We start from the raw sequence: 15,064 nt of genomic DNA, 5'->3' as shown, positions 1-15,064 counted from the left end.
AAAAAACAATTGAGCATTGCTTCTCTCTTGGTCATTGCTGTTGGCTCAGGAGAGAACACAGTTTTCTGATTTAAAGCACTCACAGAGATTATATTCAGAATTTCATAATCATCAATACCACTGAACTAATGTTTCATTTAGGGACCTCTGGCGGCATAGTGTGTAGGGAGTTCCACTGTTAACTAACATGAAATTATTGTTGTGTACAGTAGAGTCTGAATCAACCCATAGCTGACCCACCATCCAGCAGGTTTGCAGAGGCTGTGAATCACACAGGAAGAGTTGCCAATCCTTCTCCCGTAGAACAGCTGGTGGACTCGAACGACGTGTCTTCAGATTGCAGTGCAAGAGAAAATATTGAAGTTGTTAAGGATTTAATTTTGCTTGGGTTCACAATCAGCATCCATGATAGCAGCGATCCAGAAATCAGAATTTGTATGGCCTAGGAAAATCTTCAGTCAAATACCTCTTCAAAGTGATAAATGGCAAAGATGTCAGTTTAAATATTAAGGTACTAGAGAGGGTGAAGCCGTGCTGCTCCTTGGAGGCAAGTATTCTGAAGCTTCGTCTGACGTACGTTGGACATGTTGCAAGGAGGGACCAGTCCTTGGAGAGGGACGTCATGCTTGGGAGGGTGCAGGGACAGCTCAGGAGAGGAAGACCCTCGATGAGACGGATTGGTTCCATCACTGGGGTAATCGGGATGGGTGTGTCAGAGGCAAAAAGATTGGCATAGGATAGTGCAAAGTTTAGGGCTATAGCACTTAGGGTTGCTATGAGTCACAAGCAACTTGATGGCACATAACAACAACAACAGCACCTTGTCAAAGTCATGATCTTTTCTATTGCTTCCTATATATCTTAAAGATGGTCAATGAATAGGGATGACTAAAAAATAATTATAGCATTTGAATTGTAGTGTTGGCAAAGAATGGTGAATATCCCACGGAATTCCAAGAGAATAATATGCAAATCTGTTTTGGAGGAAGTACAACCAGATTGCTTCTGAGAGACAATGGTAGTGAAACATGCCTCCTGAAAATAAGCCCAAAGTATTTGAGATGAAGTTTTGCTTGGCTACCAGAATTGTACTTTTCATATATAGTACCTGGCGGATTGATTTTGAAAATGAAAGAAGATAATCCAAGTTGGGCGATTTTTCTAGCGACAGGGTTTTTTTTGTCAACTGTTATTTTTTAGTGGTCTATTTGCAGGTTGTGCTGTAAATCCAAAGGCAAATTCGTTCAGTTGTTGCACAAGAGGCTCATGGACAATCTCCTTCCATGATATTTAGAGTCTATGAAAATCGTTTGAAGGATTGGCTATGAGTTGTTTCTGCCTTACTGGTACTTAACCACAAAAGCATTGTTATTGGCTAGATTCTTTGGCCTGATAAATGGTTTGAGTTTGACTGCTAATCAAGAGTATTAAGGCTCAAATTAAGACTACAACTCTATGGAAGAAAAGTCTGGTGATGTGTCTCCTTAAAGATTGCACCATACAAACATCTATAGAGACGTTCTACTGTGTATTCAAAGGGTCAACCTGAGTGTAATCAATCCCATACATAGCAACAAGTTTGCTTAGGGTTTGTTTATCATTTTGAAGAGTTACGGGGTTGTGGATATGGTTAAACATTTTGTTATCATCAATTTAATGAAAGATGCCTTGGAAGGAATGTGTAGCTGTCTATTTCTGAAAAATCAGGCATTGTAAATCTTGAAGCACAATTTTACTCTGGTGTGCATAAGTTATCATGAGTGAGACTGACTCAATAACAACTTGTTTTATTTTATTTTATCTTATTCTTTCATCATTGGTATGTAAGACAAATCAAACACTGCTCCTGCTCACCTTCTACCTCATGGTTTTATTTGTGTTGTTGGTTTTGTTGTTGTTGTTGTTTTTTTAATTCATTCCAGATCAAAGAAGATGAAATATGGATGGTACAAATCAAACTATAGTAACAGAGTTCATCTTTCTTGGATTATCTGGAGATCCCCAGTTGCGGCTCACATTGTTTGTGCTGTTTCTCATTGTATATCTCCTCTCTCTCATGGGAAACACACTCATAATTTTCATTGTTCTAATGGAATCCACTCTCCAGACACCTATGTACATTTTCTTAGGAAACTTATCCTTTCTGGAGATCTGGTATACTACGACCACAGTGCCCAAATTACTGTCCACCTGCCTGTCACAGGTTGTGACCATCTCTGTTACTGGTTGTATAACTCAGTACTATTTCTTCTTCTCGATGGGAGCTACTGAGTGCATCCTTCTGGCTGTAATGGCCTATGACCGGTATTTAGCAATATGCAACCCTCTTCGTTACTCACTCCTCATGAGTCTTCAGATATGCCTGCGTCTCTCAACTGGATCTTGGATAGGGGGCTTCGCTGCCCCACTTCCCCCTACCATACTTATCTGCTTTCTCAACTTCTGTGGACCCCAGAAGATCAACCACTTTTTCTGTGACTCAGATCCCATTTTCAAACTCTCTTGCTCAGATACATTTGTGGTGGAGGCTTTGGGTTATACATGTACCTCCTTGGTGATTCTGAGTTCTTTCCTTCTCACTATGTCTTCTTATGGGCACATTGTACTCACAATAATCAGACTGTCTTCCCGGGAGGCTCGGAAGAAAACTTTTTCTACCTGTGCTTCTCACCTCACTGTGGTAGCTATCTATTATGGTACCATCATCTTTGCCTATGTTCGCTCTCCAGCCTCCTACAACTTCAATATGGGTAAAGTGGTGTCAGTATTCTATTGTGTGGTCACTCCACTGATAAACCCTTTCATCTACACACTGAGAAACAAAGATGTGAAGAAAGCTTTCAGCAAAACTATAGCACGAAAGAGATTTCTCTTGACCAGAAACATGTAAACAGTTTAGAATTCAACAAAATATTATGTTTATGAATGAATTTCCAAATATGCATCAAATTGTAAGTATTGACAATTTATTATCAAATTGTTACAATATAAAATAAACATCTTTCTTTTTTTAGGTTTTGGTTTTTTTTATCACGCAAATATTTATTCCAGGGGAGCTCTGGTGGCCTAGTGGCAAGAAGCTGCACTGCAATCCCAGAGATATATGGTTCGAATCCACCAGATGCTCTGTCGGAAAAGGAGGGGCAATCTCTTCCTGTACCTGTCAGATCTGATTTGATGGTACACACACACAAAAAGAAAAAATGAAAAAAGAATAAAAATTTATTCCATACCTACTATGTTTAAGAATGCTATTGCATACCATCAAAGAAAACAGGCGGTACAAGGCAGTCAAAGAGAAAACAAATTGGAACAGATTTGTGCAATATTTCTTCTTAATGTTTACATAACTTATGTCTTAATTTTAACCCTAGGTCAAAGAGAGATGAAAGGCTAGGAAGAGAAAGATATGTCTGTTCAATGAAGCAGTATTCCTCCTTCAGTTAAATGGACTAATTAATAAAAGCCCATCACTTTGTACATCAACAGATGAATTTAATAAATAAACATTTATTTTGTACTACTCTTGGGTATTGACTTAAAATGGATTATAAAAAATTGTATCTGCAAGCTTATATATGGAAAATAATTTTAAAGTAACCAATAGTTAGAGTTTTTTCTGGGTATAGTGCTATCATGAATAAGTTAGCCCCTATAATAGATTTCCAAACATGACAATATAAATAGCTAATAAATAGCAAGACAAAGAAATCATAAAATCTGTGCCTCAAACCTTGGCAATAAAAGAACTGACTATATGGTTCATTTAGTAAAACAAAAAATAAACTCTCAGATATTTAGACAATATTTGAGTACTCAAAGAATTAGAAATTCAATTTGGAGAGGTATATAAAAGCCAAGAAATCCAACTACAATGGGTTTTCCATTATTATGTATCCCATGCCTGTGTGAAAAAAGATTCTTAATGTTTTCAGTGTATTTCAATAGTGTACGGTTTAAAGGCATTAAGTAGATAGTAAAATAAATTGTAATCCAAGATTTTTATCATAATAGTACTTCTTGCAATTTCTTCTAGGCACCCAAATTTTAACCACTTGCTAAATGAGTGTAAACTTACTCTTAAAGATATTCTTGGACACTGGTTTTAATATAAAAATTTGAATTTTTTGGTAATAAATTGATGTTAAATATTAATTTCCTTTATAAGATAATGTAATAAAATAAAACAATGCAAATATTAGATTCTTAATGTAATGGTTTTACATTTAATTCATTGTTGTTGTTTTTAGGTGCTGTTGAGTTGAGTATGACCCATAATTACCTTATGAACAACAGATCTGTGCTCTGTCCTATCCTGTGCCATCCTTACACTTCTGATATATTAAACATTACAGCAGTCACCATGTCAGTCTACTTGATCTAGGATCTCAAGGGTTTCAGAGCATCATGTCCTTCTCCAAAAAATAGCTCCTAGCAACATCTCTGAATTATATGAGGCAAAAACCTCATTATCTTTACCTCCAAAAAGCACTCTGATTATACCCTCCATAAGACATATTTGTTTGTTCTTTTGGAAGTCCATGGGATGTTCCGTATTCTTCAATACCAGAGCTCAAAGACATCAATTGTTCTATCATTCTTATTCATTGTCCAGCTCTCAGATGTATAGCAAGTAATATGTAATACCATGATTTGAACTATATGCACCTTCGTCCTCAAATTTTGTTTCACTAGAACATTTAAAACTATTACATAATTTTTCTGAGTGATTAATTAGCTTCTGTTTATAAAATGAAACACATTTACAAATGTTCTTCTGAAAATCACTTCTACATGTAATTGTGAAAACTACACTTTGAAAAATATTTCCTAATCTTTCTCTTTTATCAAGCACAAAAAACCACTCTCTGCAGAATATCATAGTAACATTGAAATATTTTGTACCAGATCACAGGAATTTCTGTGTGCCTTCTGACCTGAAGAGAGATTGCAACGTATCTTCTTGCCACTAGGCACTATGTGGTGTAAAATCAGAAGAAGTATGAGTCAGAGTTATATTCTTTCTCCATACATATTCAACCTGTACCATGAGCAAATAATTTGAGAAGCTGGACTCTATGAAGAAGATTGTGGGATCAGAATGAAAGACTCATCCAGATGAAACAAATTTTCTTGCTGAAAGTGAGGAGCATCTGAAATGCTTACTGCAGAAGGTGAAAGACTATAGCCTTCAATATGGATTGCATGTCAACATCAAGAAAACAAAATTCCTCATCACTAGATTGACAATCAGGTTCATGATATATGAGGAAAATATTGAAGTTGCCAATGGTATCATTTACTGGGATCCACAATTTCTTGGTACCAGCAGACACATATATGTCAAATATATGTGTCTCACTCAGATTTCCTTTTGCCACTCTACCTTTTCCAAAGAAATAACTAACTTCTTCCATGATTAAAGTAAAATTAAACCTGTGAATAGTTATGAATATAGGTAGTTTTGAATAAATAAATATTATTTGATCTCCTGATCAAGAGTCATGCAGCTTTTGGAAAGTTTGTTTTCAAGAGCCTCTCCAAATTCTGAAGAAAAATGAAGTCCGTTTGAAGAATAAGGTGCACCTGATTCAGGCAATGGTCTTTCCAATAACTTGTTATGCATCTGAAAGCTACATAATAAAAAAAGATTAACAGTAAAAGAATTGATGGCTTGGAGCTGTGGTGATGGATAACAATATTGAGTATCCCATGGCCTGCCAAAAGAACAAGCAGATGTCTAGTAGAGGATGAAGCATAAATACTCCTTGGAGGCTGTGATGACAAAGTTTCAGCTTACATACTTTAGGCACCACATTGGAAGAGTCTGTTCCTTGGAGAATGATATTGTTGGAAAGATGGAAGGTCACTGAAGGAAAGTAAGACTTTTGATGAGATACATTGAAACAGTGACTTCAGCAATGGGCTCAAGTATATCAGAAATGGTGAAGATGGCACAGGAGAGGACAAGGTTCAGATCTATTTTTTATAGACTTGATATGAGTCAGACTCAATATAAGGGCACCTGACAACAACCGTAAATAGAGATCTAAATATCTGCTATGAAATGCACTTCTACTCATTGCAACATACAGTAATTCACCATTACTTTATGCACAACGAAACACAACATTGTTTTATTCTTTATTACCTTCAAGATAGGAAACATATTTGAGTTTATCTTGTAATCATCATGACTATTCGTATCATAGAAGATTTCCTTCACCCTTGCTGTGTCTGTTTCAGCAAACATAATATTTCCTTCCCTTTGATTCCTCCTAGTAATGTATCTAAGTTAAGAAGCTACAAAAATGTTCTCATATGATTTGTAAGGTCTTCATTTGATAGTACTCCACAATGAAGTGATTCTGACTGCTCTCCAAGACAGAAGATGCAATACAACGATAAATGAAAATTGTATCTGTAGGTAAAGTACTAGAAATATAGCGTCTGAGATTGAATAAGTCTCAAAACTAGCTAGAATATTTGGAATATTGTCATTGTTGTGTGCCATCAAGTCATCAGCAACTCATAGTGACACTGTGTACAGCAGCTCTGAAGTCTGCCCTTTCCATAGCCAGACTCATTAACACCGACAAATCTATCTCCATGACCCCACTTTATTAATCCTTCTCATCCAACGTTGTCTTTTTCCTGAACTCTCACTTCATCCTAGTGAGCATGACATCCTTCTCCAAGTACCAGTCTTCCCTAGCCATGTGTCTAAAACATGTGAGGCAGAGATTAAAAATCCTTACTTCCAAGAAGAGACTTAGTTTCACCTTTTCCAAGACAGACCTATTTGTTTCCTTTACTGTCCATAGTATATTCAAGACTATTCTCCAGCACCACAACTCAAAGACATCAATTTTCTTCTGTCATCCTTAGTCATTGTCCAGCTCTTTGATGCAAAGCAAGTAATTGCGAAAACCAAGGCCAGGATCAAGGGCACTTTATTCTCTAGACTGACATCATTGTTTCTCAGTGCTCTGGAGATGCCCTTGACAAAAGATTTACCTAATGCAATTCTTCTTTTGATTTCCTGATTGCTGATGCCAAGAATGTTGACTGTGGAGCCGAGCAAGCTTGTAACTGTTAACAACTTCAATTTCTCCTCCATTATTTATGGTGCTGTCAATTGGCCCAGTGGTGAAAATTTTTGTCTTCTTGATGTTGATCTTCAATTAATATTGAAGATTATAGTCTTGACCTTCTGCAAGCCATTCAAGTCCTTTTCAGTTTCAGCAAGCAAGGTTGTATCATCTGCATCATGTAGGTTGTTGATGGGTCTTCCTCCAATCCTGATACCACATTCCTCCGAATAAAGCCCAGCCTCTCGAATGTCCTATTCTGTTCTGCACATAGATTGAAAAGGTATGGAGACTGTACACATCCCTGATGCACTCTCCTCCTGATTTTGAACCATGTAGCATTTCCTTGTTCTGTTCTGAGGATTGTTTCCTGGTCCAAGTATAGGTTTCACATGAACACATCAAATGTTCTGGGATTCCCATTCTCCTCAAGGTTAACCACAATTTGTTGTGGTCCACACAGTTAAACGTCTTTGAATAATCAATGAAACACAGATAGATATCCCTCTGGTACTCTTTGCTTTCTGCAAAGATCCATCTGGAATTGGTGATTATGTCTTTAGTGCCAAGACCTCTTCTAACTCCAGTTTGTATTTTTGATACTTCTTCATCAATGTACAGTTCTGGATTTTCTGGATAACCTTCAGCAGAATTTTGCTTGTACGTGATATTAGTGATATTGTACAATTTTCACACTCTGTCAGATCACCTTTTCTGGAATGAGAATAAATATGAATCTCTTCTAGTCAGTTGGCCAAGTAGTTGTCCTCCAGATTTCTTGGCACAACCTGGTGAGCAAGCACATAGAGGGTAGCATCCGTGTGGTAAGTTATGTCAGTTGGTATTCCATAAGTCCTAGGGATCTCAAATCAGCCTAAACTTATTTCTTCATCACCCGTGATCATATGTTGTATCTTGAAATTTTTCTGGGTCAGCTAATTCTTTTTGGTACAGTGATTCCTTATACTCCTTCCATCTTCTTTTAATGATTCCTAGATCATTCAATATTCTGCCCAAAGCATCCTTACATGTTGCAATTTATGAGTTGAATTTACTCTTTAGTTCCTTTCAGCTTAAAGTCTGGGTAAATTTGGCCCTTCTAATTTTCAGACTCAAGTTCTTTGTACTTTTAATTATAGTTCTTTGCTTTGTCTTCCCATGCTGCCCTTTGACATATTCTATTCAGCTCCTTAATTTCTTTATTTCTTCCCCTTGTTTTGGCTTCTTGGTGCTCTAGTGCAACATTCTTTTGGCATCCACTCTAGTCTTTTCTTCGTCTTCTGACTTTTTTATTTTTAATGACTTTCCCCATTCTTCTTGGATGATATTATTCAAATCCTCTCACAGCTCATCTGAGTTTTGTTTATTAGTGTTCAAGACCTCAAACCTGTTCCTGCGTTCTTTTTTAAATTCAGTTGGGACAGACTCAAGGTCAAATTTTGATTCCTGTGCATTTGAGTTGACTACAGATTGTGTCTGGAGAGAGGATGAAAGGCACCCAAGCATCGAGGACTCTCCTTCATAGGATCTCTGTGAGTCTTCTGCGACTCGATGGGACTTAACAACAACAATAGATTATAGGAAATATAAATCTATGAAAATTTGAAGTTGTAAAAAATTTAAATGGTCCATATATTGGAATGCTAGGCATTAGTTAGCTTATATGGAGTAGTATTCACTATTTTGAATCAGAAAATTATACTATGAATGACAAAGGACAAATGGAATTGTATTCATAGTTGAAAAGAATATTTCAATACTAGCTTCAGAAACCTCTGTATTTTGAAGGCAGAAAGATTCTGCAGTCACATTGGCCCTCCCAGAATTACACCCCAATTTGCCAGATAATCAAGGGATTCAAGCAATACAAGGGATCCAATTTTAACTAACTTGAGGAAGTTCTTGGCTTCAAAGGCATAAAAGAAGAACCTGAGGTCTGAACCTTCATATCAAAGTTGATTGTGGGAACAGAGGTGATGGACAGAGTAGGTGGGAGTGGATAGGAATGCTTGTGGAATGGGGAAAGTGATGGGTCAAGGTACACATACCACGGCAGGGGAGGTGACACTGAATCTATTGGTTACTACTATAATGAGGAAATGTCTTTCCCTTGCTCTTTTCTATAAAATGCTTATCTATCATATATTGCTCTAAATCTGAACATCCAAACTAAGACAGACTGATAAGAAGGATTGGCCATCCGCTTTTGAAATAATAGGTCTTCAAAAACCCTATGCACAACAGAACACGCTTAGAGAAGACTAGCAGACATGGCACCTGAGGCTGAGCCCCTGAATTTGGAGACACAAAGAGAGAGAATCAGTTGTAGGCATACACTAGTAATTGGAATGTGGCATATGAGAGGCATAAATGTAGAAAAATCAGGGTTTGTTAAGAAAGAAATAGAATGGATAAATACTGACATACTAAGTATTGGTGAAAAAGGATGGGTTGGTGTGGGACATTTTGAATCAGACAATCATATGGTCTGCTATGCTGAGGACAAAGAGATGAGGAAAAATGGGTCACTTTCATAGTTAATAAGGTAATTTCTAGATCCATCTTGAAAGATGATGTGATATATACACATACAAGGCAGTCCGGTAATACCACTATCACTCATATATATGCACCAACAATCAGAGTCAAACAGGAAGAAATAGGTAATTTCTATCAATTTTTGTAGTCAGAAATCAATCAAACATGAAACCAAGATGCATTAATATTAATGGGTGCCTGGAATGCAAAAGTTGGGAACAGGGAAAAGAAATCAGTAGTCAGAAAACATAGACTTGCTGACAAAAATGAGGCTGGAGATAGAATGATAGAATTCTGTAAATGATTTATTCATGGCAAATATCTTTATAAGAAACATAACTAGTGACTACTGGCATGGATTTCACCTGATGGTATGCACAGGAATCAGATCAATTTCATCCGTGGAAAGAATAGTTGGAGAAGCTCAATATCATCTGTGAAAACTAGGCAAGGCACTGATTGTGGAACAGACCATCAGTTACTCATATACAAGTTCAAACTGAAGCTAAAGAAGGTAAAATCAAATCCACAGGAACCAAAATTTGACTTTGAGTGTATCTCACCTGAATGGACACTAATGAATAAAGACCAGATGAACTGTGAAGGAGTTCAAGAATATCATCCAAGAAGAATGCAAAAGGAATTTGCATTCTACAAAGAGAGAGGTGGAAGAAAAGACCAAAATGGATGCCAGAAGAGACCCTGAATACTGCTCTAGAGTGCAGAGAAGCCAGAGCAGAGAAGAGCACAAAAAGTTAAGGAGCCAAACAGAAGATTTCAAAGGCTCAGGAAGACAAAGCAAAGTGTTATAATGAAAAGTGCAAAGAGTTAGGGCCTGGAAGATCAAAAGGGCTGAAATTGCTCTGCATTTCTTAAGTTGAAGGAACTGATGAACAAATTGAAGCCTCAAGTTGCAGTACCTAAGAATGTTATGGGATATCGAATGACCAAGGAAACATTAACTGCAGCTTTCAATATGGATTGAAGCTCAACGTCAAGAAAATAAAGATTCTCACCACTAGGCCGATTGGCAGCATTGTGTCAGATGGTGAAGAGATTGCTATTGTTAACAGCTTTAGTTTGTCTGGCTCTACAATCAACACTCTTGGCACCAACAGCCAGGAAATTAAAAGACAGATCGCATTGGAAAAATATACTGTGAAAGTCCATTCCAAGGTACTGAAGAGCAATGATGTCACTCTAGATCCTAAAGTGCATCTGATACAGGCTATGGCCTTTGCAGTCCCTTGCTATGCATTAGAGAGTTGGACATTGACTAGGGAATCATAAAGGAAGAATTGATGCCTTTGAACTGTGGTGTTGGAGAAGAATATTGAATATACCATTGGGCTATTAAGAGAACTAAGAGGTTCCTCCTGGAGAGGGTGAAATACTTGGAGACAAGGATTCTGACACTTCATCTGATATACATTGGACATGTTGCAAGGAGGGACCAGTCATTGGAGAGAGATATCATGCTTGGGAGGGTAGAGGTACAGGGCAGGAGAGGAAGAAGCTCAATGAGATAGATTGATTCAATGACTGGGGTAATGGGGGTGGGTGTGTCAGAGACAATGAGATTAGTGCAGGATAGAGCAGGGTTTAGGACTGTTGTGCATAGGGTTGTTATGAATCACGGGTGACTCAATGGCACATAACAAGAACAACAACAACACAGAGTGACTATAACAAAATTAATTGACTGTCACAGAAGAATTTCATGAAACAAAGCATGATCAAGAGCCTATAGTAATGAAAGAGGAAGTTCCAGCTGTTCAGAAATAATTGGCAAAAAACCAAGACCCCAGTTATTGATAGAATACCAATTGGCATATGTCAACTAAAAGATGCCATCCTGGATATGTTTACAGATTTTGTCAGGAAATCTGGAGGACAGCTATCTGGCCAACTGACTGGAAGAGATTCCTATTTATTCCCTTTCCAAAAAAAGATGACCTGACAAGTCTAAAAATTATAGAACAATATCACCAAAATCATGTGCAAGCAAAATCCTGCTTCAGATGTCTTCAATGACTGGAACAGAAAATTGACAGAGAACCACCAGAAATAGAATCTGGCCTTAGAAGAGGCTTATAGCACTAGAGAAATTACCACCAATGTCAGATGGATCTTGGCTAAAATAAAAGTGTATTAGAGGAAAAATTTTCCATGATCCATTGATTTTGCAAAGGCATTTGACTGTTTGGTCACAACAAACTGTAGCTAACCTTGAGAAAAATGGGAATCCTAGAACACTTGATTGTTCTCATGAGAATCCTATACTTGGACCAGAATTCAGGACAGAACAGAGCTAGGAAACACTGCATGTTTCAAAATCAGGAAGGGAATGCATCAGGAATATGTCTTGTCTTCATAGCTTTTCAATTTATACGCAGAACAAATAATTTGGGAGGTGGGACTTTATAAGGAAGAGTGTGCAATCAGAACTGGAAAAAGACTCATCAATAACCTGTGTTATACTGTTGATACAACCTCATTTACTGAAACTGAGGAGGACCTGTAGTGTTTGCTGATGAAGATAAAGGACTGTAGTGTTCAATATGTATTGGAAATCAACATCAAGAAGACAAAGATTCTTACTACTAGGCCAATTTGCAGCACCATGATGGATGGGAAAGATACTGAGATTGTTAAGAATTTCAGCTTGCCTACCTCCCCTATCAACACTCTTGGAAACCAAAAGACAAGTTGTATTGGGAAAGACTTCTGTCAAGGACCTCTCCAAGTGCTAAAGATCAGACTTAGGTACACCTGATCCAGGTTATGGTCTTTTCAATTGCTTGCTATGCATCATATATCTGGACAATGACTCAGGATGACAGAAGAATTTATGCCTTTGTGCCGTGGTGCTGGAGAAGAGTATTGAACATACCATGGACCACCAGTAGTATAAATAAGTCTGTCTTAGAGTGAAACCAAGTTTCTCCTTGGAGGTAAGGACTTTGAAGCCCTGTCTCACATACTTTGAGTATGTTGCCAGGAAAGACCAGTCCTTAAAAAGCACATCATGGTAAAAAGACATCATGCTTAGAAGGGTGTAGGAACAGCTCAGTTGAGGAAACTCTGGATGAGATGAATTTACATGGTAATTAGGGCAATGGGGTTAGATGTGTTGGAGTCAGTGAGAGTGATTCATTATAAGGTAGAGTTCAGGACCTTTGTACATAGGGTTTCTATGAGTCGTGGGCAACTTGATGACACATAACACCACTGATGTGCAATGAAATGAGTTATAGTACTAATAGGTGATAGAGATGGATGATAGATAGATAGATAGATAGATAGATAGATAGATAGATGATAGATACTAACTAATAGGTCTCCCTTACAGGAAAACTTATTAATACAACTATTATTCAAATATGCCTTGTTGTTCTTTCTATGCACCACTGAGTTCAAAAGTATTCACAGCTGACCCTCCTCTGGCTTTTCAGAGGCAGTAAATAACGCAGGAGGGGATTGCCTATCCTCCTCCAGTGGAACAGCAGGCGGATTCAAACAATACAGGTAGTGCAGCTCTAACCTCTAATGCCAAAAACAAAGAAATTGAGACTTCTACCAACTTTTGTAGTCTGAAACTGATTAAACATGTAATCCAGATGTATTAATAACAATTGGTGGTTGTGCATCGTAAGTAGCTGCAATACATTGTCACTAGTCATTGCATATTGTCAGCAGCCATGGATCTTTTTCAGTCAATTAACTAGGTACTTTGGGGGGGGGGGGAAAGCCCGTATTCTCTAGCTGGACCACATGGGGCCCCATTAGCTAAAGCAGGATGGAGAACTGGGACATGAGGCAAGCAAGAAGCTACTTCCAGAAGGAAACAACAGGCTTCCTGATTTGACATTAAGATACTTTGGTAAAAAGAAACCCAAAAACAAAAACAAAAAATCCCAACAACACACACACACACACACACACACACACACACACAAAACCTTTTATCAGGACCAAGGCCCACAGGGCCTTGTTCAAAGAAAGGAGTACAAGTATATAGGTGCCTCACAAATTTTATAGTTATAACAGACTATTATCTATTAAGAAAAACTCAAATAATGCAAGATAGCACCAATTCACCTTAGTCATCATGAAAAAAAAACAAAATAACTTTGCCCCTAAAAAAGCAGACCTCAGATAGGGAGAACCAGAAGAAATATGTTGATGTGGAGTTATTTGATCAACTACAGAAAAAAAATTAACAAATGTGGGAAGAAACAATGGAAATCAATAAGAGAGCAAATACCTCAGAGACAACAGTCCAGAAAAATATGTTGAGGAGGAGCAACTCAAATGGCTATGGAGGAAAATGCAAATGATGGAAGAAATAATTGATAGAATAGCTAAAGATGTATAAGAACTCAAAAAATTATCACAAGACAGAGACGGTATAGCCAACACAGTACTGCAAATGACAGAAAAACAAGAACATGCAATCCATAATATTAGGACTGAAATGGCGGAAGTGTCCAACACACTGGTAGGACAAAAAAATAGAACTGAAGACATGGTGTCAGGGAGCTGTGGAAGATAAGAGCCTTTTAGATACGAGACATAAAGAAAATGAAGAAAACATAAGAATCATGTGAGATTTCATCAAAATAACACATATATGATTGGAATTCCAGAACAGAGGAGTGACAGGAAAATCACTGAGAAGATTGTGGAAGAAGTACTAAAAGAAAACGCCCAGGTATCTTGAAGAATGGGGAAATCCATATTCAAGAATCACAGAGCAACAATCTAATCTGCAGCCTCTAGAACAAAAAGAAATTATAAGGACAAGAACTGAGATAAATGAGATAGAAAACAGAAAATCATGAATATGAGCTGGTTTTTCAAAAGGGTCACTAAAATTGACAAACCATTAGCAAATTTAACAAAAGGGAGGGGGAAGAGAAGACACACACAAAGATAACTCAATTAAGAAGTGATAGAGGTGATATCACAATAGAACCAGAGGAAATTAAATCAATAATATTAAAATACTAAGAAAAGCTATACTCTATTTATACTGATACTGATAAATTTGAAAAACTAGAGGAAATGGACACTTTTCTTGAAATGCATCCCTTACCCAGATTGACAAGGACAGATATAGAACACTTGAACAGACCCATCACAAAAGAACAAATTGAAAAAGTTATAAAGACTTCCTCATAAGAAAAATCCTGGTCCAGATACCTTCACAGCTGAATTCTACCAGACATTCAGAGAGAATTTAGTGCCCAAATTATTTAAATTATTTCATAAAATTGAAAAAGAAGGAACACTATTTAAAAAAACAGAAAAAATAGGAACACTTTCAGAGTCATTCTATGAAGCAAGCATAACACTAATATCAAAGCCAGGAAAAGATATTACCAAGAAAGAAAACTACAGACCAATATGTCTCATGAATATAGATGCGAAAA

At 37.3% G+C, this 15,064-nt stretch overlaps 1 protein-coding gene across 1 annotated transcript; it reads left to right on the top strand.

Annotated features, from left to right (window-relative positions):
- Positions 1-1,939: 1,939 nt before the first annotated feature.
- Positions 1,940-2,890, top strand: LOC102871401 (olfactory receptor 5A2-like). Its single transcript, XM_006894011.1, has one exon. The coding sequence runs from the start codon at positions 1,940-1,942 to the stop codon at positions 2,888-2,890; it is 951 nt and encodes a 316-aa protein (XP_006894073.1).
- Positions 2,891-15,064: the final 12,174 nt, after the last annotated feature.

The sequence above is a fragment of the Elephantulus edwardii genome, unplaced genomic scaffold (genome assembly GCF_000299155.1).
Source record: "Elephantulus edwardii isolate Elephantulus edwardi_28Jun2011 unplaced genomic scaffold, EleEdw1.0 scaffold00133, whole genome shotgun sequence".
In the NCBI taxonomy this organism is placed as follows: domain Eukaryota; kingdom Metazoa; phylum Chordata; class Mammalia; order Macroscelidea; family Macroscelididae; genus Elephantulus; species Elephantulus edwardii.
Note: the sequence above shows the minus strand (reverse complement) of the source record. Positions and strands in the feature narration are given on the sequence as shown.